The sequence below is a fragment of the Leiobunum rupestre genome, chromosome 10, assembly GCF_980474605.1.
Source record: "Leiobunum rupestre chromosome 10, qqLeiRupe1.1.hap1, whole genome shotgun sequence".
Lineage (NCBI taxonomy): Eukaryota > Metazoa > Arthropoda > Arachnida > Opiliones > Sclerosomatidae > Leiobunum > Leiobunum rupestre.
This window is the reverse complement of record NC_143393.1, coordinates 9,665,376-9,689,761: the sequence shown is the minus strand read 5'-3', so window position 1 is coordinate 9,689,761 and position 24,386 is coordinate 9,665,376. Positions and strand designations below refer to the sequence as shown.

The 24,386-nt window shown below is 37.3% G+C and overlaps 1 protein-coding gene across 2 annotated transcripts in view; it reads left to right on the top strand.

Moving 5' to 3' along the window:
• LOC149923592 (uncharacterized) overlaps window positions 1–24,386 on the top strand; it is an 86,996-nt gene that overhangs the window by 55,688 nt on the left and 6,922 nt on the right. The window contains exons 2-3 of one of the 2 annotated variants that reach the window (XM_090160173.1): window positions 13,896–14,055; window positions 16,065–16,124. In XM_090160173.1, the coding sequence (XP_090016299.1) occupies window positions 13,896–14,055; window positions 16,065–16,124 (220 nt within the window). Of the gene's footprint in view, window positions 1–13,892; window positions 14,056–16,064; window positions 16,125–24,386 lie in introns of both variants that reach the window. The other variant, XM_090160172.1, reaches the window with a different exon arrangement.

The window sequence follows — 24,386 nt, the reverse complement described above, 5'->3', positions numbered from 1 at the left end:
GTGGAAACAAAGGCACCTAACCCAGATTTTAGACATCCAGGCTTGCATTTTGAAAAAATAAAACCAGTAATAACGAAAAAATTGCGCTTATGAAATAAATTTCGAACTTAGTTGACTTCGAGTATGTATTTGCCTTCCTCGGCTAGCCAGGCGAATTTGGTAACCGATCAACCAGAATAATTTCATTCAGCGATTTCCTTTTCAGCACGTACGTAGATACTCTTTTATTGAAGCGCCTATTTTGGTTACTTTACTGAACAACCCGTTAGCCAGAAATTAAGGGATCCAAGGTGGGTTTTTTATTCGTATTTAAGTAAAAATTTAATTTATCAACTATTTTACCGTATTCTTTCCTAATTAAAACTAAAAAGTTCAACGACCCTAGTACTAACTCCATCAAAATCACATTTGAAAATATTAAATAAAGAAACTAAATTAGAACGGAGAAGCTAGACTAGACCCAGTGATGTAGCTAGCATGGGTGACACCCGGGGCGGATACCATAGCATGGGGTGACACCCGGGGTGCATATCATGGTGTACTACTTACTAGTCTCTAGTTTGTGTAAGTTTTTTATTTTTTTCATGGTTGGGTTTCACCCCCAAATCACACCCAACCGGGTGGCACCCGGGGCGGGTAGAGAGCTACATGGAAACGTTTTTTTCTACCATTTACCACGGTAGCCTTTTGGGAACCACTGCGCTAGACTATAAAAAAAACAAATCTCCGACGTCTCCCCCTGAAAATCCGGAGCCAGAAAATCGCCAAACTTGGAAGATCAGCCTTTCATTATAATCCCATAAAATGATGGAACACAAGCATAAACGATTTGACACTTTAAAGCCCTTATGAGGCCATCCCTGGATGCCGTTGAAACTGTTTTCGACGTAATCTACAACTTCCCAAACGTACCGGAAAAAATCGATCACGACACTATGGAATAGGTGTGAACGCGACCCGAAGTGAGTTGGAACAGGGAGATGAGGGGCTGAAGTTATTGTAGGTTCAAGAAACGAGAAAATAGGAGAGAGGAGCGAGGAACAGTGTTGCCCGAGGAAAAATATCTACATAAATTCTAAACTTTGATAAATTGGGGAATAGCTTGTCATCGGCGGCCGAAATGTGTCCGATATTTCTATGACTTTTTTTCCCGGGATGTTTTTCTAAGGGGCCACGGTAGGGTCTCTCGAACATATATGCCTCTGGGGGGAGGGGGGCGGCGAGGAGAATTGAAATACGAAACACTTTCCAAGAACGAAATATATGTATTTTTTGTTATTTTCTTTCTACGTCTTTATGCAAATAAATGGGAATATTTTGAAGATATTGAAGTGAGCTTTTCTGCTTGCCTCCCATACAACCGAATCCTACAATTTCGCCGGATTTCAAATACATTTGCGAGGAACTTTAATGTGCAATAATTAAATATGATTTTATTCAACCCAACCGAACCTGACCCAACCAGATCAAACCTAGCCTTTTACCCTAAGAAAAACCCATACCCTAAGTCCTAACTCTAACTCATATAGTGATATATTACTTTTAAAATATCGGATAATTAAATATATATATATTGGCTATATATTGATTCGGTCTAATTCAAATTTGGTTATATGGGAGAGCACCAATTTTTCTGGGTTACATGCGTCGACAAGCGTCTAAGCGTAGCGGAACGAAAATGCGTTTATAAAATGGATAAATTCATCCGGTTTAATTAATAAATTAATTCCAGTTTGAAAATTGGGATTTTCTACCACCAGATGGATTAAAGACTCAGTATCGCTCGGTATTGTTAGAGTTAAGCTCAAATAAATTTTTAAATGTAATAGTTTAACTTGTAAAAGTGTCAATTTCTGAAAAGTTTTAAACTTAAGGCAAACCTTGCAAAGACTCCCTCAGTATCACGCTGTATTGTTAAAATAGAGCTCAAATATATTACCACTCAGAGGCGAGTATGAGCCTAAGCAATTCGAAGCATAGTCTTTTATTTAATTCATATCTTATATAATTAAGAAACTTTTAAAATAAGAATTATTGAACAACGAACATAAGAACAGAATCTATAAATATCGAAAAATATGCCTATTAGAAAGAAGTTCCATCCTGCTGATATTATTTCTTTGAAACATATACCTAGTTAGTTTTAGTTAGATAGTTATGAAATTACCTTTCAAAGCAAAATAAATAAAACTAAATTTTCTAAAACATTATACCGGGAAAATATGGTTCGTAAATAATTGTAAAACTAAAATATTTCATTGATACAGTGATTTGTAAATAAATATTCTACAACAAAATTTATAACGCTCTCCAATTATATTTGAAAATTTCACTTAATCGAGATGAGAAGCAGAAAGTGTTAATAAAACAATTTAACTCATAATAATGATTAAATAATCGACCTGCAGTAACTAAAAATATCGCAAATTGTTTTGAAGAATTGTTCTTTTGAAAGAATACAGAAAAAATTAAATTAGAAATGATTTTATATTTACCTCGCAAAACTAGAACATAAAAGTATAAATCGATTTTGGATTAGGAACCTCTTATTTTTTTCATTTGCCCAACTTTATTACTTTTCCCATAGTCGAATAGTTCACTCGAAAATACCGACCAACTAAAAAAAGGAATTTAGCTTACCATATACAAGGCCTCTCCAACACTACCACGTAAGCCTACTTGGAGAGTTATAGAAATATGAGAGTCGACAGCTGTAGATAACGCCATCTGGAATTGAGGCAAAAGAAATGCACTGAAAGCGTGGAAAACATACAGAAATTACAGAAAATGATTTTCATAAATGACATTTATAGCCTTTGTTGCGAGCCAAATTGTGTTGGCCGCCTTTTTTGAACCAACATTGGTAGTTTATTAATAAGAAGACTTTCTTACGTATAAATTCCATACCTAGCCAAGGTGATGTATACGTGAATAAAGCATTTTTCAAAATATATCAATACTATCATATGTAACATAATTACTCATAAGTATGCCTCTGTATAACATTTCCATTGAAAAAAATTCAATGAGACCTTGTTTCACGCGGAACATACATTAAGCGGACCCAAAAAATGAAAAAATGCTTATAATCCTTGCGCTATTGAAAAGGTTACCAAGGAAACAAAATCTCATGATCGCGAGACACGAGCTAAACTTGACATTGGCAAAGCCAGAAACGCGCGAGGAATTCTCACTAATTTCCGTTTCCAATCAGTAAAGTTGATGACGCGTATTTCGTCACGGAGTTCAATATATACCATGTTTTGTTTAAATAAAACTCTGATAAATATGGTTCAACCATACTCAAAGGTTAGAAATACCATGACAAAATACGCGAATAAGTAGATTAGTCCATAATGAAAAGGGATAAAATAGCTAAACCCTAAACAAATTTGAAGAAAATTAAAAACTTACAATTAACTCGTACCAATAGGTCTTCGAGCAAATGAAAAGACGCGAATCTCGGATCAAATAGATCTTCGAGGAAAAAACTGTATTAAAACTAAATAAAATAGCCAGAAATTCCAACGGTAGACCGGTTTCGTCCTAGTTGGAACTCATCAGTACCGTGCGGGAAATCTGGCTTAGCGACTGTTATATCGAAAAGAGAAACTAAGCCTTAACATTAAAAATTTCAAAACGCGTTGCATAGCAACGGAAAGCCGAAAAGGGGGAGAGTGGTGGAGAATAGTAGATCCGAAAAGTTAAGTTAGAAGAAAAGTTCAAATGAAAAGACGTGAATCTCGGATCAAATAGATCTTCGAGTAAAAAACTATATAAAAACTAAATAAAATAGCCAGAAATCTAATCTACTTATTCGCGTATTTTATCATCCTTTGCACAGTCCGTGGGTGGTTTCTTCTAACTAGAAATACCATGTTTTGTTTAAATAAAATTCTGATAAATGAGTGTCATCTTCACATATTGAAAATATGGTGCAACCATACTTAAAGGTTAGAAAGCGCCTGTAGAATTTACACTAAAATTTTGTTATTCAATTCAATCATTATTAAAGATCTCCAATTCAATAAAGTAATCTTAATTCTTCTATAAAGGAAATGGAAATAATGCAAATATTCATTGTTTAATATGAACATTTCAAACTGCGCTTGACACACGGGACAATATCAGAAGCTTAACAAGTTTTTTATTCGTGCTCTATAATAAAACTTTAGCAACCAAATAATAAAAACATCGTGGTACCCTTCCTGAGGCCTTATTTTCCCATAAAGTGTAAGCTATTTAGTCTAGCAAATAAAAGCCACAAAAGGCTTAGTAAGAGTCGCTAAAAAACGCAATTTTCCGCTCGCGAAAGCAATCTAAAAACGCCTTGGAGAAATCTAGTTTTCGCCGTAAAATAATCCCAAACGTCGCCCTAAAACTTTCTACAGTAAAATAATAATCAACCTGACAGTCCAGGCAACGTACGCCTAGCTTTTTGAAGTTCACGTTCTTCAACACCTCCCATCCTTCGGTGACACTATCAGATTAGTCCTTAACGCCGGGCAGAAGTCATATCCTGAAATTTTGTCACCAAAAATCCTTAGAATAACAAAACCTAGCATTTTCGAAGATACCGCTTTTTGCTATACAATAGCGTTACAGTCACAGATAACAATATGACATAGACAGAAACGGCTAACAAACAAAAGTAGTAGGGATATATTTTATTTCGCTATTACCGTAAATAACATAATAACGATAAGTATGACACTTCCTATTGCTTTAATGCTAATTTTCGAACCGAACCTTTTTTCGGCACTGATACTCTCTTCAAGCTGTGACTTGGACTCGCGACATACTGTTTTGGATGACTACTTTATGATACAAATTTAAGCCTAATATCGGAGAGCACGTTCTAGAGTCGCGAGGGGCTTTGGCTTTGTTTTGAAGCCCGCGTGCGAATCACGCGTGAAAAAAAAACGTGAGCTCGTGGCGGCGAGAAAAACGTTTTTAATTTTTATCAGTTTAGCCTAATATTCCGCATATCGGAAACATAGATATAAGAAATGTATATAGAGGTCTAGATAAATTTCGGGGCGTCTAAGCCTAACATAAAATACGGAATTGACACCTAGCAGACACCGAGGAAGGCACGAAGCGCGAGCTCTCTTAGCATTTTAGTACTAAGTGCTTGACCTTTCCGCAAGCCGTAGTCTTTAGACACCATCTGCTGGTGACTTTTAGTATAATTTTTAAGCAGGTGACAATGGCTCTCGCGACGATAGCACGAGCTTTCTTACCGATAGATAGCGCCTTATAAGGATAGCCTGCAGAAATTACGCGTTTCTGCTAGCTGTCAACTCCGTATTCACTCCCTTTGAAATGTTTTATCTAGACCTTTATATACGTTTCCTATATCTATGATCGGAAACCAGATATTTCGGCCTAGCGGAAGTCTCGCATATTTTAGACACTAGAGGGCTCTCCACTGAGAAAACATCTTGATTACGCAATAACTATGAAAATCAGTTTGGTTGTAAATATCGTTAATTGTCATACTTATTGTTATTATGTTACTTATGCTATTACTTTTAGCCCGACCATTCCAAAAGCGGAGAGCTATCCTTCAACGATTTTTTTTTTCATTGGAATATTTTTACGACTGAGAATTCGTACGACAGAGATACTAGATTTTCATTTATGTCTCGAACAGAAATGGCAGAAAGGGTTTGTAAAAGCAACAAGACGTTATCTATAAATATAGATTTTTTACGATTTTCACGCGGCTAAAGGCGAGGCTTAGGAATAACACTTCAAGTATGGCAATATCGGCACTTAAAAGCTATTCGAGGTTAGAACTTGGCAAGGACGAGTAATTGGTTCGGATGACCGAAAGTGTTTTTACAGCCAGAAAAAGCTAGTCTCTCGAATACAAGGTTCGTTGCGATAATAAAAGGTTTTTTTTGCTCGTCTAGCTTCTAGTTTTTGATTAATGACGGCTCGGAAATCCTAGAGGAATACGACGGCGCTCTAAGAATAAATGAAAGCGCGCATTTAATATCATTACGTTGGCGTCAAAATGAAAAAATAATGTGTCCGACGAAAATCCCCCATCTGTAGGATTAACTTTCTCGTGTTACTTCTATAGGTTAACAACGTCGCCAACTAATAATTTAATTTATCAGAAATTAATTGATCACGCTGCGCTGAAAATTAATTTGAAAGACCCCCGGGGCGAACAGAAATAGCGTTGGATAATGTCGTCACTTCCTAATTACGGAAATTAACAAAGTTTTTGGACGCTTAAAGGGGAACGGCCAAGCTTTTCCAAATATGGCCTTATTTCCGTATCAAAAGATTAACAAGACGTTCAATATACTAACACGTACCTTTTTTGTCTTGAAAAAATAGCTTTTGGCCCAAAGAGTTGAAACGAAAAATAACGCCAGGTGTTTTTGTTTGAATTTTCGCCGCCATCTTAGGGGCTGCCGCCAGCGCCCCTAACCCCGTATGAGCGATTTGCGAACTATACTAACTTTTAAAATCGCGCGATTTAGGCTTAGGTGTCTTATAACTGGAACGCTCCGCGCGTGCGAAACAAATTTTTTGCGTCTTCAGCAGCGCGCGCTTTTACGTTGTTTTTCTGTCTCATCGACCTCTCACCAGGTGTCGCGGCGGACGAGTGCTTTTCGATTTCCCGAAATTTCTTTATTTTATTAAAAATTAACCACTTAATATTTTTTGATGCGGTTTCCGCCATAACTTTTTGTTTTTTAATGGGCTATAGGGCTATCTAACTGGTTAAAGCTTGACCGTTTCCCTTTAAGGGTCGATCTTTAGCGTTTCACCCAACTTCAACCGTAGTTACGGTTTAAAGCCTAGTCCAAAATAAGAGTTAAAATTAAGTTTCATTCTACTCTAAAGACATCGAATAAAATAGTGTATAGTTTAATAAAGTGGCTCTGCTAAGATAATTTCTTATCCAGAAAAATAGGTACGAGGTCAAACCGCCCCCCAAAAGGATACAAAGCTCTTCAAAAAAATTGAAAAAGCAAGGCGAAGCTTTCTAAAGATAATTCGGTGATTCCCTGAAACCCATTTGTTAGCAAAGCAACGGAGGAAAGATTTAAAAATGCAAAAAATGCCTGGCTATGAATAAAGGTAACCGAAATAAAATACCTTAAAAAAAATCGTTTAAAATGGAAATTGGACTGTCCATTAATTTTTGAGTTATGATAGAAAAAGTAAAAAAAAAAACATTTATCGTATTAAATTAAAGCTAGAGATTTTGAAATTGCTATTTTTTGTTTAATGTTTTGAAGATTGAGAGTATGTTAAATTAAATTGAATTATTTATTTGAAACTTCAATCGGCGTTTCTATACAGTGATTTCAGTATCACGTGACACAACGTCACCCATGCTTTTTCCCATAGATAAAAAATCCCGCACAAAATGGCGGCCATAGCCAAAGCTACGAACTGAAACTACTCTATAGGAGGTCAAGTGTGAATTGTTTTTTTCTACGTCACTAGCTATAGTTATTGAAGATAGAGAGATTTTGGAATTTGAAGTCCACGTGCGAAACGCGCGTGCCAATAAAGTGCTAAAAAGCTTTATAAAACATTTTATACGTTTAATTTTGTTATATAGTTTTATTTTATGGAAACACCAATTAATATGGAATTTGACTATTTAACATAATTGTTGAACTTGGTTCTTTGAAGAGGAATAAAATTAATACCAGAAGTACATAATATATCTTTTAAAGAAGTATTGAAACATGTACATTCGAAAGCTCCCATTGACGTTAAATTTAGCAAACTATTACGTATGGATTTTATACCAGTAAATTATAAATAGTTCTTAAGCCCGTGAAACTACATGTTACATTTTCATAAACTAGCAGGTTATATTCCCTTTAAGCCTGTGAACCTACATGTATCATTTTCATAATCTATATCTGTACTTACAGTAGTTTATAAGATAAAATAAAAAATAAAAACCCCTAAATTTGTATTTAATATTAAAGCTACATTAGTTTTGCAAGTCACATGTAATAACAATAAAAACAACGCCGAAAGAGAATCGCAAACCAGAAAAAAAAGTGAACGTGGAGCACATACGAAATTAATAACTCCTCGAAACATAACCGCAAGAACGTGAGCTTAAAAGCGTACATTATTATTACTACTTTGTCCTATTTCGGGGTTGAGTGGATTTAAGCGTCCCGAGCATAGTCGTTTCGTACGAAAAAAGAAGTCAATTAATTACTATTAAGAGCGTGGGGAGCCGCTTAGGCCTAGAAGTTATTTTTTTATCTAATTTCTGGCAGCAGCTTACAGGCGCTGAATAAAAGATAAATCCGATTAAGCGCGTATGAGATTGCTCTGACGCGGAATTATTGTACATGGAAAAAATATCTCCCTCGCAGATTAATATTCAGCGCTGAAACTAAAGGGGCCGCGAATTGGTAGAACCCCCTGCAAGCGAGCGGCTTATTGGTATTTTTAAATCCACACTTTGGAGACCTCTGGCGTTGTTTTCGCTCACCATTTGAGCCTTTTTATGGCGGGATTTTCGCCCGTCCGGCGAGGCTTTAAACGCTATAAAATATATGGACGGGGCTATTTGGTAATAACATTAAAATTTTACGATGTTATAGGGAGTAGACTATACCCCTTCTTTGACGTCCATTACACTATCACGTCGAAAATACTTACACCAACAACGGATCGTTTGTTAAGCGCGAGCCCATGGTAATGGTGCTAGCTGAGGATTACTTCGAGATTCAATGAAAAGGTCACTATTCTTTTACGTTGACCTACTAGGTGTTTTGAAGGTCGCATCCATCACCTTCAAACTGTACGGATGGATTAAAATTAGAGCTCATTTTGAAAATAATATCCACCCAAACTAATTAATTGGATTATTTAATTTCTTTAACGCGTGGATAATAAAATGAAGTGAAATTAAAGAAAATTTAAGTTCAATCGTTAAGAGTTTCTGTTACGCAAATGTTCCAACAAGGAAGAAAGTCTGTACACCGGATTACGCTTAGATTAGCACTGCCAAAGGCAGGGACTCCAAAGATTACGCGTAATCCCATTAGTACACCGATTACGCGGAGTGATTAGCCCCTCACCCTAATCCTAAGTTTCCCGAGAATCCCAACCCTTTGAAATTACTATTTTTCATTGCGCAATGCACCGAAAGTTTATCATTTAAAATCTAAACCGTAACCCGAGATATTAATGGACCTATACCAGTCCAAACTTTACTCTATCTCATAATTGAACGGTAGTGGCAGTTTCTTAATCTCCCCGCGTAAGTATCAGCCTAACGATCCGACATACGGATTCCAGAGTCGATTGCAAACGCGTCCGGGCAATCGCGAGCCAAAAGGTAATTTTCTCCATTTTATAACTCTCCGCCGGAATGGACAGCGAAACCGAGACACTCGCTAATTGGAATTCCAATGGCGATTATAGCGAGGCACACAGTTTGACCATTAAGGGTGGTCTGGCGGCCGACAATGACCAGGTATGAGAGAGAGAGAGATATGCCCCCAAATTTAGTGACATCGGAACACGCGATGGGTGAACGATCTCAGCGACCCAAAAGAAAAAACTTAAGGGTTCTTCCTGTTTGCCAGAAGGCCGCTTACGCCCAGTGTTAGTGCCAGAAGATACGCGATATCCTACCTTGCAATTTTAAAAAGGAACCAAAATATTTAACATAAATTTTTAGAATGAATGACCAGGCCCGTGCAGAGGGAGGGTAGGGCGGCCAAATTCCCAGGGGCCCAGACATAATAGTCATCTAGCCTAGGAGGATGGAACCCTGGAGGGGAAATATGGGGCTCCTACGTTTGCTAATGTAGGGGATTTGGACATAAGATACTAGAGACACCTAGTGGGCACGGTGGTTAAGCGTTCGTCTGCTAGGGTGGTTTTTAACCGGCGTGTTTTTGGGACTTGGTTAGAATGCGTGCAATTTTTAAAATCCAGTTAAAATGTGCATATTTAGAGAACGCAACTACAGTAACTGTTCAAAAATAAAGGTAAATTATAATTTTAATGTAAATAATATTATAAATACGTTTCCAATAGCAATAATTGGAAATTATAGGGTGTTTGCCTAAGCAATTTTTCCGAGGGGCTAACCAGTAAGAATTTGCCTGTATACCGATTACGTAATCATTAATGAGTACAGATGAGTACACATTATTACGCAATGAGTACAGATGATTACGATGAATACACATGATTACGATGAGTACACATGATTACGATGAGTACATAATGAGTACACATTATTACGATGAGTACAGAATGATTACGATGAGTACAGAATGATTACGATGAGTACAGAATAATTACGATGAGTACAGAATGATTACGATGAGTACAGAATGTTTACGATGAGTACAGAATGTTTACGATGAGTACAGAATGATTACGATGAGTACAGAATGATTACGATGAGTACAAAATGATTACGATGAGTACAGAATGACTACGATGAGTACAGAATGATTACGATGAGTACACAGGCAACCGAAAACTTTAAAATTGTTACAGATGAGTAATTGAGTACGGGAGAATTGCAATGATTACACGTGATTACAGATGAGTACGCGTGATTTCATAAGGATTACGGGTGATTACAGATGAGTACGAAGATTACAAATGATTACGGGATTACGAATGAGTACAAAAGATTACAGAAGATTACGTAATCATTACAGTTAGGGTGCACACCGATTACGGGAAGTGGTTAGCCCCTCGAATTTTCCCCATTCGTTTAGGAACTGGGTAGAAAAAGTATTCTTATAACAACCGGAATAACTGTGACAATTGTCAAAACTTCAATATTTCTTTAAACTTAAAGAAATATTTAGTTTGGCTTCAAATTAAATAAACATTTCCGAAATTAGTTTCGTAGAATAACCGTGTTTCACCTTGTAAAAAAAACCGTTGTAACTTAGCTAGAATGCAAAGCAGACGAAATTCCTAGTGACAAAAAATCTGCCTATTTTTACGATGGCGCCAGGGTAGTATGTCCGAAATTATATAGTTCCCGCGTTGCCGAAGCTAAAACGGCGAGTCCGAGGTGGGAGGATACAGGTACGCAGTATTATATTTCTAGATCTAGCGACTTTCAATGCCATTAATTCAACTGGCCGGGTTACAATGCGTAGGAGGGTGGTGGCAAGCCCTTCGTGCCACGCGAGCCAACAGGTCCCTACACCAGGAGACCGGTACTATAGAGACCCATCACCTTGCCCTTTACCAGCAACCCTAACCCTTGAAAATTTCAGTTATAAGGGCCCGCGATGACATAATTTGCCCCCGGGCCCAAAATCTCTTCATGGCCCTGTGAATTATTTTTTATTTGCTGTAGCTTTAACAATTAAAACATTCTTCAAAGAGGTACGAAAATTACACTTACCTTATTAAATTATTCTGGCACCGCCGCACTTCAAAAATCCTAATCAAAACCTGTTTACTAAAACTTTATCCTTGATATGAAAATATTTTCGTGAACCAAAGAAACTGGCAAGCCGACTGAATTTAGATCAACAATGAAAAAACCGACTACGCGATGACATTGATTTGTGTCAACATTTTCTTTATTTTGGTAAACAGACGGCTCCGCGATTTGTACAAACAATCTACGGTATCGAATTAGTTTTTGCTTCAGGCTCCGCCAGATTTCGATTTTCAACAGGTTTATTCAACCAAAAAAACGCGCTAAATTATCACGCTGTCCGTTGGTTTGTAAAGGTTGACGCTTATTGCTTGGGTATACACACTATTTTCATTTTAGTTACTTCTCTCCTCAGATATAGACGGTCGAAACCTTTTGCCAGAAATAGTAAATGTATATCTTACGAGAGAAATATTTATTTATATTTTGTATATTTTTATTCATTTATTTTAGATAACATAACGTACAACAACATTTACTATCTATTGTTCCAAGCTTTCGCGTATATTTATATCGCTTAGACCAACTTAAATCTAAGTTACAATACGTCATGCGCGTCCTCTGGTGGCGGAGGCTGGTAATATATCAACTCTCGCGTTACATGATTAGATCTGACTTCTGCAAGATTTATCACGTATTTTTGTTCTGACCAATTTTAAGAGAAAATATAAATAAAAAAATAATAAAAAAGTTCGAAATTGATTAAAATTTTTACAGGGGGGGGCTTAAAATTGGTCAGATTCCCGTGTTATATTCAATGGGAAAGTTTCCATTTTGTGTTGTCAAAAACTTTTTTGGTTGCCATGGCAAAACGGTTGCCTATGGAGACATTTCTCTTTCGGGTTTTTCAAGTTTCATGAAGGTCTACCAAACCCCAGAGTTTGAACTAAATCGGTGCGTTACACCTCGGGTCGTCTCCTTGTAAGTTGACATTCTGAACATTTCATTCGAAATAGTTACTAAACTTTACGCAACGAAATTGGACGTTTTCGAATGGAATTTAAATAAATAAATAATAATCATAATCTAGGCCAATACCCAAAGCCACCAGCTTAGGCCCAAGTCAGCTTTGCGACTTTTAAAGCCATTAATCCAGGTGGGCGGTGGCCTGGTTACAATGAGTAGGAGGGTGGTGGCAAGCCCTTCATACCAAGTATCAATTAACATAACATTTAACAGAGCTAGATGAATATTTGTTGTGTTTACCAACAGGCTAAAAGTAAACTTATCTTTCGATATATTACGTAATTAGCGATTGGCGCATACGTAAACATTGACAAAATAAATTTTGATTTGGCTGCTTAATTGATATTGGTATTAATCCCTTAATATAATTAAATCACTTTATGAAAAAAGTGGTTTGCATATTAAACGTTGTGAAAACATGTTACCTAGTTAATGAGTTATTAATTCAACAAAAGCGACTATTAATGACTTTGAACTAATTTACGTCGAGGCAAAGTGTGGACTAAATCTAATATATATTTTATAAACAGTATTTTAGGTTTGAGTCTATTTGATCGATTCCCAAATGATCGAACGGGTCCCATTTGATCGAATTTCCATTTGATCGAATGGCATTTGATCGAAAGCTACTGTAGGGTAAAACTACTAGTTTTTGGTAGTAAATCGAAAAAGCAACGGTGCATACGCGCCTACGGCGCGCGTACATCAACCTAACCTAACCAAACCTAACCTAACCAAACCTAACCTGACCCTATTTATATATATTAAAAACAACGGGCCGTTATCGTCGATGTCATAAAAAATTCCATCATATAGTGTATAAAGTAAAAATCTCTTCCTCTTTGTGGCTTAATACAGTTAAAGCAATGAATTATTCCATCATTATTCCTTCTGCACTTCATATTGACATTCGGTAAAATAAAAACATACCAACTGGTACTATAAATACTTTTGAATTCGATCAAATAGTATTCGATCATTTGAAGGTTCGATCTTATGAAACAAATGACAAATGGGATTCGATCAAATGGAATTTCGATCAATTGCAACGTATAATGATCGACTGTCGATCACATATTTTTCGATCAAATGTACCAACACCGTATTTTATACCAAGAAACTGAATTTTTTAAACTTCAAAACCAAATACTTACTGTATATCCAGCCAACAAGCACCCGTGGTTTTTTTTTTTTTCAATAAAAAGCGCAACCACAAACCCGTTACTTAAAGGGATACGGCACTTTTAGTAGACCTTAAAACCCGCGACTACCGCTAGATGGAGCCCTAATCGCTAGTTGAATAAATCGTTACCGGCGACGGAGATTTAGAGGCGCGGAAAGAAATGGCGATTTACGGAAGACACGTTCAAAGATTTGTAGGTGGCGAAAATGTGTAGCGTAGTGTTGATCGTAGCAACAAAGTAGAGAGTAATGAAAAAGGATTACTCATTCGTGGCCGTTCGTGTGTTTGTTTCTCTGTCTCCCTTTCCAGCAGATATGTATGGACGACAAGAGGCGCCTGTTCGAAGGGGCGGACGAGGTCCAGGGCCACAAGTCCTACGGCTCCATCATCTACCAAATGAAAGAAGCCAATATCGATTCCTCCGGGATATTCGACCTCTTCTTCCGCACTTACAAAATCATCTGGAACACCAGTAAACAAAACTTTCTTTTTTTCAAACCCTTGACATTTTAAAATACTCTCAGTAGCAACAAGTTTTAAAAAAGGATCCATACTTGCTTTCCCCCAGGCCTAATGATGTCGTCAATTAGTTTTTAGGGGAACTATTAGATCTTAGAGGCAGATGACTAAGCTTTTAGATGTCCTCATAATCGAGAATAAATTATAAAACAGTTAATCACAATCAGGGTTAAATCATTTCTATCATTATGATGAAATACTTTTTGTCGTTATGTTTAAATAATTTTGGTCGTTATGTTGAAATAAATTTTGTCGTTATGTTGAAATAAATTTTGTCGTTATGTTGAAATAAATTTTGTCGTTATGTTGAAATAAATTTTGTCGTTATGTTGAAATAAATTTTGTCGTTATGTTTCAATCGTTTTTTGTCGTTTTGTTTCAATCGTTTTTGTCGTAATGTTTCCATCGTTTTTGTCGTTGTTTCCATCGTTTTTGTTGTTATGTTTCAATCGTTTTTGTCGTTAATCAGTTTCAATCATATCACTTTATCAGTTTCAATCATATCACTTAATCAGTTTCAATCATATCACTTAATCAGTTTCAATCATATCACTTAATCAGTTTCAATCATATCACTTAATCAGTTTCAATCATATCACTTAATCAGTTTCAATCATATCACTTAATCAGTTTCAATCATATCACTTAATCAGTTTCAATCATATCACTTAATCAGTTTCAATCATATCACTTAATCAGTTTCCATCATATCACTTAATCAGCTTTAATCATATCACTTAATCAGTTTCAATCATATCACTTAATCAGTTTCAATCATATCACTTAATCAGTTTCAATCATATCACTAAATCGTTAAAACCTTATCACTTAATCGTTCAATCATATCACTTAAGGGTTCAATCATATCATTTAATCGTTCAATCATATCACTTAATCAGTTTCAATCATATCACTTAATCGTTAAAACCTTATCACTTAATCGTTCAATCATATCACTTAATCGTTCAATCATATCACTTAATCGTTCAATCATATCACTTAATCGTTCAATCATATCACTTAATCGTTCAATCATATCACTTAATCGTTCAATCATATCACTTAATCATTTCAGTCATATAACTTAATCGTTTCAATCAGATCACTTAATAATTTCAATCATATCACTTAATCGTTTCAATCATATCACTTAATCATTTCAATCATATCACTTAATCGTTTCAATCATATCACTTAATAGTTTCAATCATATAACTTAATAATTTCAGTCATACCACTTAGTCGATTCAATCAGATCACTTAATCATTTCAATCACATCACCTAATCATTTCAACCATTAAAATCTTTCCAATCCTTTAGAGTATCTTAATAATCCTGCTAGTGATTTGCCCTTCGGTTAAACTTAAAAGTCATCTCAAAATAGTATCCCAAACCTAATGGAATATTCTAAGAAGTGAAAGCTGTGATTAATATCTCTGTTATAGAATATGATTTAAAAAATATAGCTCAATTAAAACTAAAGTTTCGCTCAGTGCCAAATAGAAATCGCAGTCAGATCTGCCAACTTCTTTGGAAGGGAGAAATCGCTCTTTCCGATAAACGACGTTTCAACTTTACATTTTAAAACCTTACTATCTTCGCGTGAACACGGAATGTTCTTATAAGAATTTAGGTTCCTGCTGTCAAAAAATGGCAACATTTTCACTGTAAAAAGAGCATTATTTCTATTCATTTTGTTCTTATCGGAAACAACTGCTGAGAGGAGGAGATTTGAGTCCTCCGCTCCTCCAGGGTACACACGAGAATTTCTCGCGAGAGTGTTGTCAAAGATAAGACCTTCAACAACTGTCATTAATTCTCGAGAACCGCCACTATTTCGAGGGTACAAGCAAATGGGCTTACCTGTATACTAAGGAATATTTAAAGGCTTCTGCTTTTAATGTCTACCTGAATATTTATAAAGAATTAAATTTAACAAAATATTTTTTTTTCCTTTTCAGTTTTCGTCACGATCCTACTAATGGCACTGGTTATTCTTAAACTGGTCATGCTCATTATAGGTAATTATGATTACGATAATTTCTACGTAGTATCATATGTAACTTAAGCGCTCAATAAGTATAACATCTTCATAGGAAATATTTGAATAAGTTCTTGTTTTGGGGAAAACATACAAATGAAAAAAAGGTTAATAGTCTTATATATAAAATTAAATTAAAAGTTGTTTGCGAAGAAAGACCCCTTATATTATTAATTAATAATAATTTTAGACGTAACGTGTTGCGAGTTACCGAATTTACGTCACATATGATAATTTGTAGCACTATAAAGCAAACACAGACTGTAACTACCTCATAGAAAAAATATGTCATAATAATAAATTCCAATAGCTAAAAAAAATTAGCACTTCTAACCGGCTCCGTAACTTTGACCCCCCATTTTTCCGAATCAATATTTGCATACCCCTATCATTTTGCTCCCATGTTGCTCCATGATGCTCCGTATTGAAGACGTTTTGCTCCGCCATCGATAATTAGTTAAAATCATTTTAATTGGGGGGGGCAAATTAACAAACAGCCCCCACACCGAATTTAAAGCCCCAGGGGAGTGTTTCGTTTGATAGCCCTTGTTTTGTTCCGCAATGCTCCACAAAAATTAAATTTTGCTCCGCATTTCTAAATAAAATGTTTAAATTTTAATTTGGGGGTGGGCCAGGTTTACGCTTGCCCCCACAGGTCACCGAACTCTTTCGAACTGTTTAATATACGTTTTCACTAAAATGCTCCAAAACTTAATATAATTTAAAGCAATTGCTCCACAAGCGTTAGATAATTAAATGCAATTTAATTCGGGGGCCAAGTTCACATTTTGCCCCCGACTTTACCCAATTAACACTAAATTTTGAACTCAGTAAGATCTCATCATGCTCCATCATTTTCTTCGTTTAAACCATAATGCTCCATAACTAATCCGGAATTAGATGTTAATTTATTGGCGGGGCCAGAATCACGTTCGGCCCCCCAAACTTTATCGCGCCGGGAAATAAAAATACCCATTAAGTAGGCCCCAATTAACATTTAATTCCGGTTTAAGTATGGAGCAATTATAATTTTTCGCGAAATATGACGGAGCAAAACGAGACCTACGTAGTGGGGATTTTAGTTTTCCGGTGCAATTAACTTTGTGGGGGCTCTCCGTGATTCTGGCCCTGCCAGTAAATGAATTTTTGCCTTATTTCTTAGAATTAAGTATGGAGCAATTTGATTTCTTCTCGGAATATTTTGGAGCATAACGAGGCCAACGTAGTGGGGAATTTAGTTTTCCGGTGCAATTAACTTTGTGGGGGCTCTCCGTGATTCTGGCCCTGCCAGTAAATGAGTTTTTGCCTTATTTCTTAGAATTAAGTATAGAGCAATTTGATTTCTTCTCGGAATATTGTGGAGAAAAACGAGGCCAACGTAGTGGGGATTTTAGTTTTCCGGTGCAATTAACTTTGTGGGGGCTCTCCGTGATTCTGGCCCTGCCAGTAAATGAATTTTTGCCTTATTTCTTAGAATTAAGTATGGAGCAATTTGATTTCTTCTCGGAATATTTTGGAGCATAACGAGGCCAACGTAGTGGGGATTTTAGTTTTCCGGTGCAATTAACTTTGTGAGGGCTCTCCGTGATTCTGGCCCTGCCAGTAAATGAATTTTTGCCTTATTTCTTAGAATTAAGTATGGAGCAATTTGATTTCTTCTCGGAATATTTTGGAGCATAACGAGGCCAACGTAGTGGGGAATTTAGTTTTCCGGTGCAATTAACTTTGTGGGGGCTCTCCGTGATTCTGGCCCTGCCAGTAAATGAGTTTTTGCCTTATTTCTTAGAATTAAGTATAGAGCAATTTGATTTCTTCTCGGAATATTGTGGAGAAAAACGAGGCCAACGTAGTGGGGATTTTAGTTTTCCGGTGCAATTAACTTTGTGGGGGCTCTACGTGATTCTGGCCCTGCCAGTAAATGAATTTTTGCCTTATTTCTTAGAATTAAGTATGGAGCAATTTGATTTCTTCTCGGAATAATTTGGAGCATAACGAGGCCAACGTAGTGGGGAATTTAGTTTTCCGGTGCAATTAACTTTGTGGTGGGCTCTCTGTGATTCTGGCCCTGCCAGTAAATGAATTTTTGCCTTATTTCTTAGAATTAAGTATGGAGCAATTTGATTTCTTCTCGGAATATTTTGGAGCATAACGAGGCCAACGTAGTGGGGAATTTAGTTTTCCGGTGCAATTAACTTTGTGGGGGCTCTCCGTGATTCTGGCCCTGCCAGTAAATGAGTTTTTGCCTTATTTCTTAGAATTAACTATAGAGCAATTTGATTTCTTCTCGGAATATTGTGGAGAAAAACGAGGCCAACGTAGTGGGGATTTTAGTTTTCCGGTGCAATTAACTTTGTGGGGGCTCTCCGTGATTCTGGCCCTGCCAGTAAATGAATTTTTGCCTTATTTCTTAGAATTAAGTATGGAGCAATTTGATTTCTTCTCGGAATATTTTGGAGCATAACGAGGCCAACGTAGTGGGGAATTTAGTTTTCCGGTGCAATTAACTTTGTGGGGGCTTTCCGTGATTCTGGCCCTCCCAGTAAATGAGTTTTTGCCTTATTTCTTAGAATTAAGTATAGAGCAATTTGATTTCTTCTCGGAATATTGTGGAGCAAAACGAGGCCAACGTAGTGGAGATTTTAGTTTTCCGGTACAATTAACTTTGTGGGGGCTCTCCGTGATTCTGGCCCTGCCAGTAAATGAGTTTTTGCCTTATTTCTTAGAATTAAGTATAGAGCAATTTGATTTCTTCTCGGAATATTGTGGAGAAAAACAAGGCCAACGTAGTGGGGATTTTAGTTTTCCGGTGCAATTAACTTTGTGGGGGCTCTCCGTGATTCTGGCCCTGCCAGTAAATGCATTTTTGCCTTATTTCTTAGAATTAAGTATGGAGCAATTTGATTTCTTCTCGGAATATTGTGGAGAAAAACGAAGCCAACGTAGTGGGGAATTTAGTTTTCCGGTGCAATTAACTTTGTGGGGGCTCTCTGTGATTCTGGCCCTGCCAGTAAATGAGTTTTTGCCTTATTTCTTAGAATAAAGTATAGAGCAATTTGATTTCTTCTCGGAATATTGTGGAGAAAAACGAGGCCAACGTAGTGGGGATTTTAGTTTTCCGGTGCAATTAACTTTGTGGGGGCTCTCCGTGATTCTGGCCCTGCCAGTAAATGAATTTTTGCCTTATTTCTTAGAATTAAGTATGGAGCAATTTGATTTCTTCTCGGAATATTTTGGAGCATAACGAGGCCAACGTAGTGGGGAATTTAGTTTTCCGGTGCAATTAACTTTGTGGGGGCTTTCCGTGATTCTGGCCCTCCCAGTAAATGAGTTTTTGCCTTTTTTCTTAGAATTAAGTATAGAGCAATTTGATTTCTTCTCGGAATATTGTGGAGAAAAACGAGGCCAACGTAGTGGGGAATTTAGTTTTCCGGTGCAATTAACTTTGTGGGGGCTCTCCGTGATTCTGGCCCTGCCAGTAAATGAATTTTTGCCTTATTTCTTAGAATTAAGTATGGAGCAATTTGATTTCTTCTCGGAATATTTTGGAGCATAACGAGGCCAACGTAGTGGGGAATTTAGTTTTCCGGTGCAATTAACTTTGTGGGGGCTCTCCGTGATTCTGGCCCTGCCAGTAAATGAGTTTTTGCCTTATTTCTTAGAATTAAGTATAGAGCAATTTGATTTCTTCTCGGAATATTGTGGAGAAAAACGAGGCCAACGTAGTGGGGATTTTAGTTTTCCGGTGCAATTAACTTTGTGGGGGCTCTCCGTGATTCTGGCCCTGCCAGTAAATTCTAAGAAATAAGGCAAAAACTCATTTACTGGCAGGGCCAGAATCACGGAGAGCCCCCACAAAGTTAATTGCACCGGAAAACTAAATTCCCCACTACGTTGGCCTCGTTATGCTCCAAAATATTCCGAGAAGAAATCAAATTGCTCCATACTTAATTCTAAGAAATAAGGCAAAAATTCATTTACTGGCAGGGCCAGAATCACGGAGAGCCCCCACAAAGTTAATTGCACCGGAAAACTAAATTCCCCACTACGTTGGCCTCGTTTTTCTCCACAATATTCCGAGAAGAAATCAAATAGCTCCATACTTAATACTAAGAAATAAGGCAAAAATTCATTTACTGGCAGGGCCAGAATCACGGAGAGCCCCCACAAAGTTAATTGCACCGGAAAACTAAATTCCCCACTACGTTGGCCTCGTTTTTCTCCACAATATTCCGAGAAGAAATCAAATTGCTCCATACTTAATTCTAAGAAATAAGGCAAAAATGCATTTACTGGCAGGGCCAGAATCACGGAGAGCCCCCACAAAGTTAATTGCACCGGAAAACTAAATTCCCCACTACGTTGGCCTCGTTATGCTCCAAAATATTCCGAGAAGAAATCAAATTGCTCCATACTTAATTCTAAGAAATAAGGCAAAAATTCATTAAGTATGGAGCAATTTGATTTCTTCTCGGAATATTTTGGAGCATAACGATGCCAACGTAGTGGGGAATTTAGTTTTCCGGTGCAATTAACTTTGTGGGGGCTCTCCGTGATTCTGGCCCTGCCAGTAAATGCATTTTTGCCTTATTTCTTAGAATTAAGTATGGAGCAATTTGATTTCTTCTCGGAATATTGTGGAGAAAAACGAGGCCAACGTAGTGGGGAATTTAGTTTTCCGGTGCAATTAACTTTGTGGGGGCTCTCCGTGATTCTGGCCCTGCCAGTAAATGAATTTTTGCCTTATTTCTTAGTATTAAGTATGGAGCTATTTGATTTCTTCTCGGAATATTGTGGAGAAAAACGAGGCCAACGTAGTGGGGAATTTAGTTTTCCGGTGCAATTAACTTTGTGGGGGCTCTCCGTGATTCTGGCCCTGCCAGTAAATGAATTTTTGCCTTATTTCTTAGAATTAAGTATGGAGCAATTTGATTTCTTCTCGGAATATTTTGGAGCATAACGAGGCCAACGTAGTGGGGAATTTAGTTTTCCGGTGCAATTAACTTTGTGGGGGCTCTCCGTGATTCTGGCCCTGCCAGTAAATGAGTTTTTGCCTTATTTCTTAGAATTAAGTATAGAGCAATTTGATTTCTTCTCGGAATATTGTGGAGAAAAACGAGGCCAACGTAGTGGGGATTTTAGTTTTCCGGTGCAATTAACTTTGTGGGGGCTCTCCGTGATTCTGGCCCTGCCAGTAAATGAATTTTTGCCTTATTTCTTAGAATTAAGTATGGAGCAATTTGATTTCTTCTCGGAATATTTTGGAGCATAACGAGGCCAACGTAGTGGGGAATTTAGTTTTCCGGTGCAATTAACTTTGTGGGGGCTCTCCGTGATTCTGGCCCTGCCAGTAAATGAGTTTTTGCCTTATTTCTTAGAATTAAGTATAGAGCAATTTGATTTCTTCTCGGAATATTGTGGAGAAAAACGAGGCCAACGTAGTGGGGAATTTAGTTTTCCGGTGCAATTAACTTTGTGGGGGCTCTCCGTGATCATGGCCCTGCCAATAAATGAATTTTTGCCTTATTTCTTAGAATTAAGTATGGAGCAATTTGATTTCTTCTCGGAATATTGTGGAGAAAAACGAGGCCAACGTAGTGGGGAATTTAGTTTTCCGGTGCAATTAACTTTGTGGGGGCTCTCCGTGATTCTGGCCCTGCCAGTAAATGAATTTTTGCCTTATTTCTTAGAATTAAGTATGGAGCAATTTGATTTCTTCTCGGAATATTTTGGAGCATAACGAGGCCAACGTAGTGGGGAATTTAGTTTTCCGGTGCAATTAACTTTGTGGGGGCTTTCCGTGATTCTGGCCCTCCCAGTAAATGAGTTTTTGCCTTTTTTCTTAGAATTAAGTATAGAGCAATTTGATTTCTTCTCGGAATATTGTGGAGAAAAACGAGGCCAACGTAGTGGGGATTTTAGTTTTCCGGTGCAATTAACTTTGTGGGGGCTCTCCGTGATTCTGGCCCTGCCAGTAAATGAGTTTTTGCCTTATTTCTTAGAATTAAGTATAGAGCAATTTGATTTCTTCTCGGAATATTGTGGAGAAAAACGAGGCCAACGTAGTGGGGATTTTAGTTTTCCGGTGCAATTAACTTTGTGGGGGCTCTCCGTGATTCTGGCCCTGCCAGTAAATGAATTTTTGCCTTATTTCTTAGAATTAAGTATGGAGCAATTTGATTTCTTCTCGGAATATTTTGGAGCATAACGAGGCCAACGTAGTGGGGAATTTAGTTTTCCGGTGCAATTAACTTTGTGGGGGCTCTCCGTGATTCTGGCCCTGCCAGTAAATGAGTTTTTGCCTTATTTCTTAGAATTAAGTATAGAGCAATTTGATTTCTTCTCGGAATATTGTGGAGAAAAACGAGGCCAACGTAGTGGGGATTTTAGTTTTCCGGTGCAATTAACTTTGTGGGGGCTCTCCGTGATTCTGGCCCTGCCAGTAAATGAATTTTTGCCTTATTTCTTAGAATTAAGTATGGAGCAATTTGATTTCTTCTCGGAATATTTTGGAGCATAACGAGGCCAACGTAGTGGGGAATTTAGTTTTCCGGTGCAATTAACTTTGTGGGGGCTCTCCGTGATTCTGGCCCTGCCAGTAAATGAATTTTTGCCTTATTTCTTAGAATTAAGTATAGAGCAATTTGATTTCTTCTCGGAATATTGTGGAGAAAAACGAGGCCAACGTAGTGGGGATTTTAGTTTTCCGGTGCAATTAACTTTGTGGGGGCTCTCCGTGATTCTGGCCCTGCCAGTAAATGAATTTTTGCCTTATTTCTTAGAATTAAGTATGGAGCAATTTGATTTCTTCTCGGAATATTTTGGAGCTTAACGAGGCCAACGTAGTGGGGAATTTAGTTTTCCGGTGCAATTAACTTTGTGGGGGCTCTCCGTGATTCTGGCCCTGCCAGTAAATGAAATTTTGCCTTATTTCTTAGAATTAAGTATAGAGCAATTTGATTTCTTCTCGGAATATTGTGGAGAAAAACGAGGCCAACGTAGTGGGGATTTTAGTTTTCCGGTGCAATTAACTTTGTGGGGGCTCTCCGTGATTCTGGCCCTGCCAGTAAATGAATTTTTGCCTTATTTCTTAGAATTAAGTATGGAGCAATTTGATTTCTTCTCGGAATATTTTGGAGCATAACGAGGCCAACGTAGTGGGGAATTTAGTTTTCCGGTGCAATTAACTTTGTGGGGGCTCTCCGTGATTCTGGCCCTGCCAGTAAATGAGTTTTTGCCTTATTTCTTAGAATTAAGTATAGAGAAATTTGATTTCTTCTCGGAATATTGTGGAGAAAAACGAGGCCAACGTAGTGGGGATTTTAGTTTTCCGGTGCAATTAACTTTGTGGGGGCTCTCCGTGATTCTGGCCCTGCCAATAAATGAATTTTTGGCTTATTTCTTAGAATTAAGTATGGAGCAATTTGATTTCTTCTCGGAATATTTTGGAGCATAACGAGGCCAACGTAGTGGGGAATTTAGTTTTCCGGTGCAATTAACTTTGTGGGGGCTCTCCGTGATTCTGGCCCTGCCAGTAAATGAATTTTTGTCTTATTTCTTAGAATTAAGTATGGAGCAATTTGATTTCTTCTCGGAATATTGTGGAGAAAAACGAGGCCAACGTAGTGGGGATTTTAGTTTTCCGGTGCAATTAACTTTGTGGGGGCTCTCCGTGATTCTGGCCCTGCCAGTAAATGAATTTTTGCCTTATTTCTTAGAATTAAGTATAGAGCAATTTGATTTCTTCTCGGAATATTGTGGAGCAAAACGAGGCCAACGTAGTGGAGATTTTAGTTTTCCGGTACAATTAACTTTGTGGGGGCTCTCCGTGATTCTGGCCCTGCCAGGAAATGAATTTTTGCCTTATTTCTTAGAATTAAGTATGGAGCAATTTGATTTCTTCTCGGAATATTGTGGAGCAAAACGAGGCCAACGTAGTGGGTATTTTATCTTTTCTTCGCGATGTAGTTTGTGGGGGCTCTCCGTGATTCTGGCCCCGCCTAATATATTATAATATCTCGTCGGAATATTTCGTTAAAATTAACTAGAATTGTAAAAAAAAAGGGAATCTTTTTAAGTTATTTTTCATAGAAAAAATCTTGTTATAAAGCTTTCTTATCACGTTCGTAACATTTTCATAGATGAACTGTTATTACATTGTAGAACGAATTCCTTTAAAACCTTTGACTAAATTATTAAGGAAAATATTTACAATTATAGGTTCGAAAATATTAAGTAATAACGA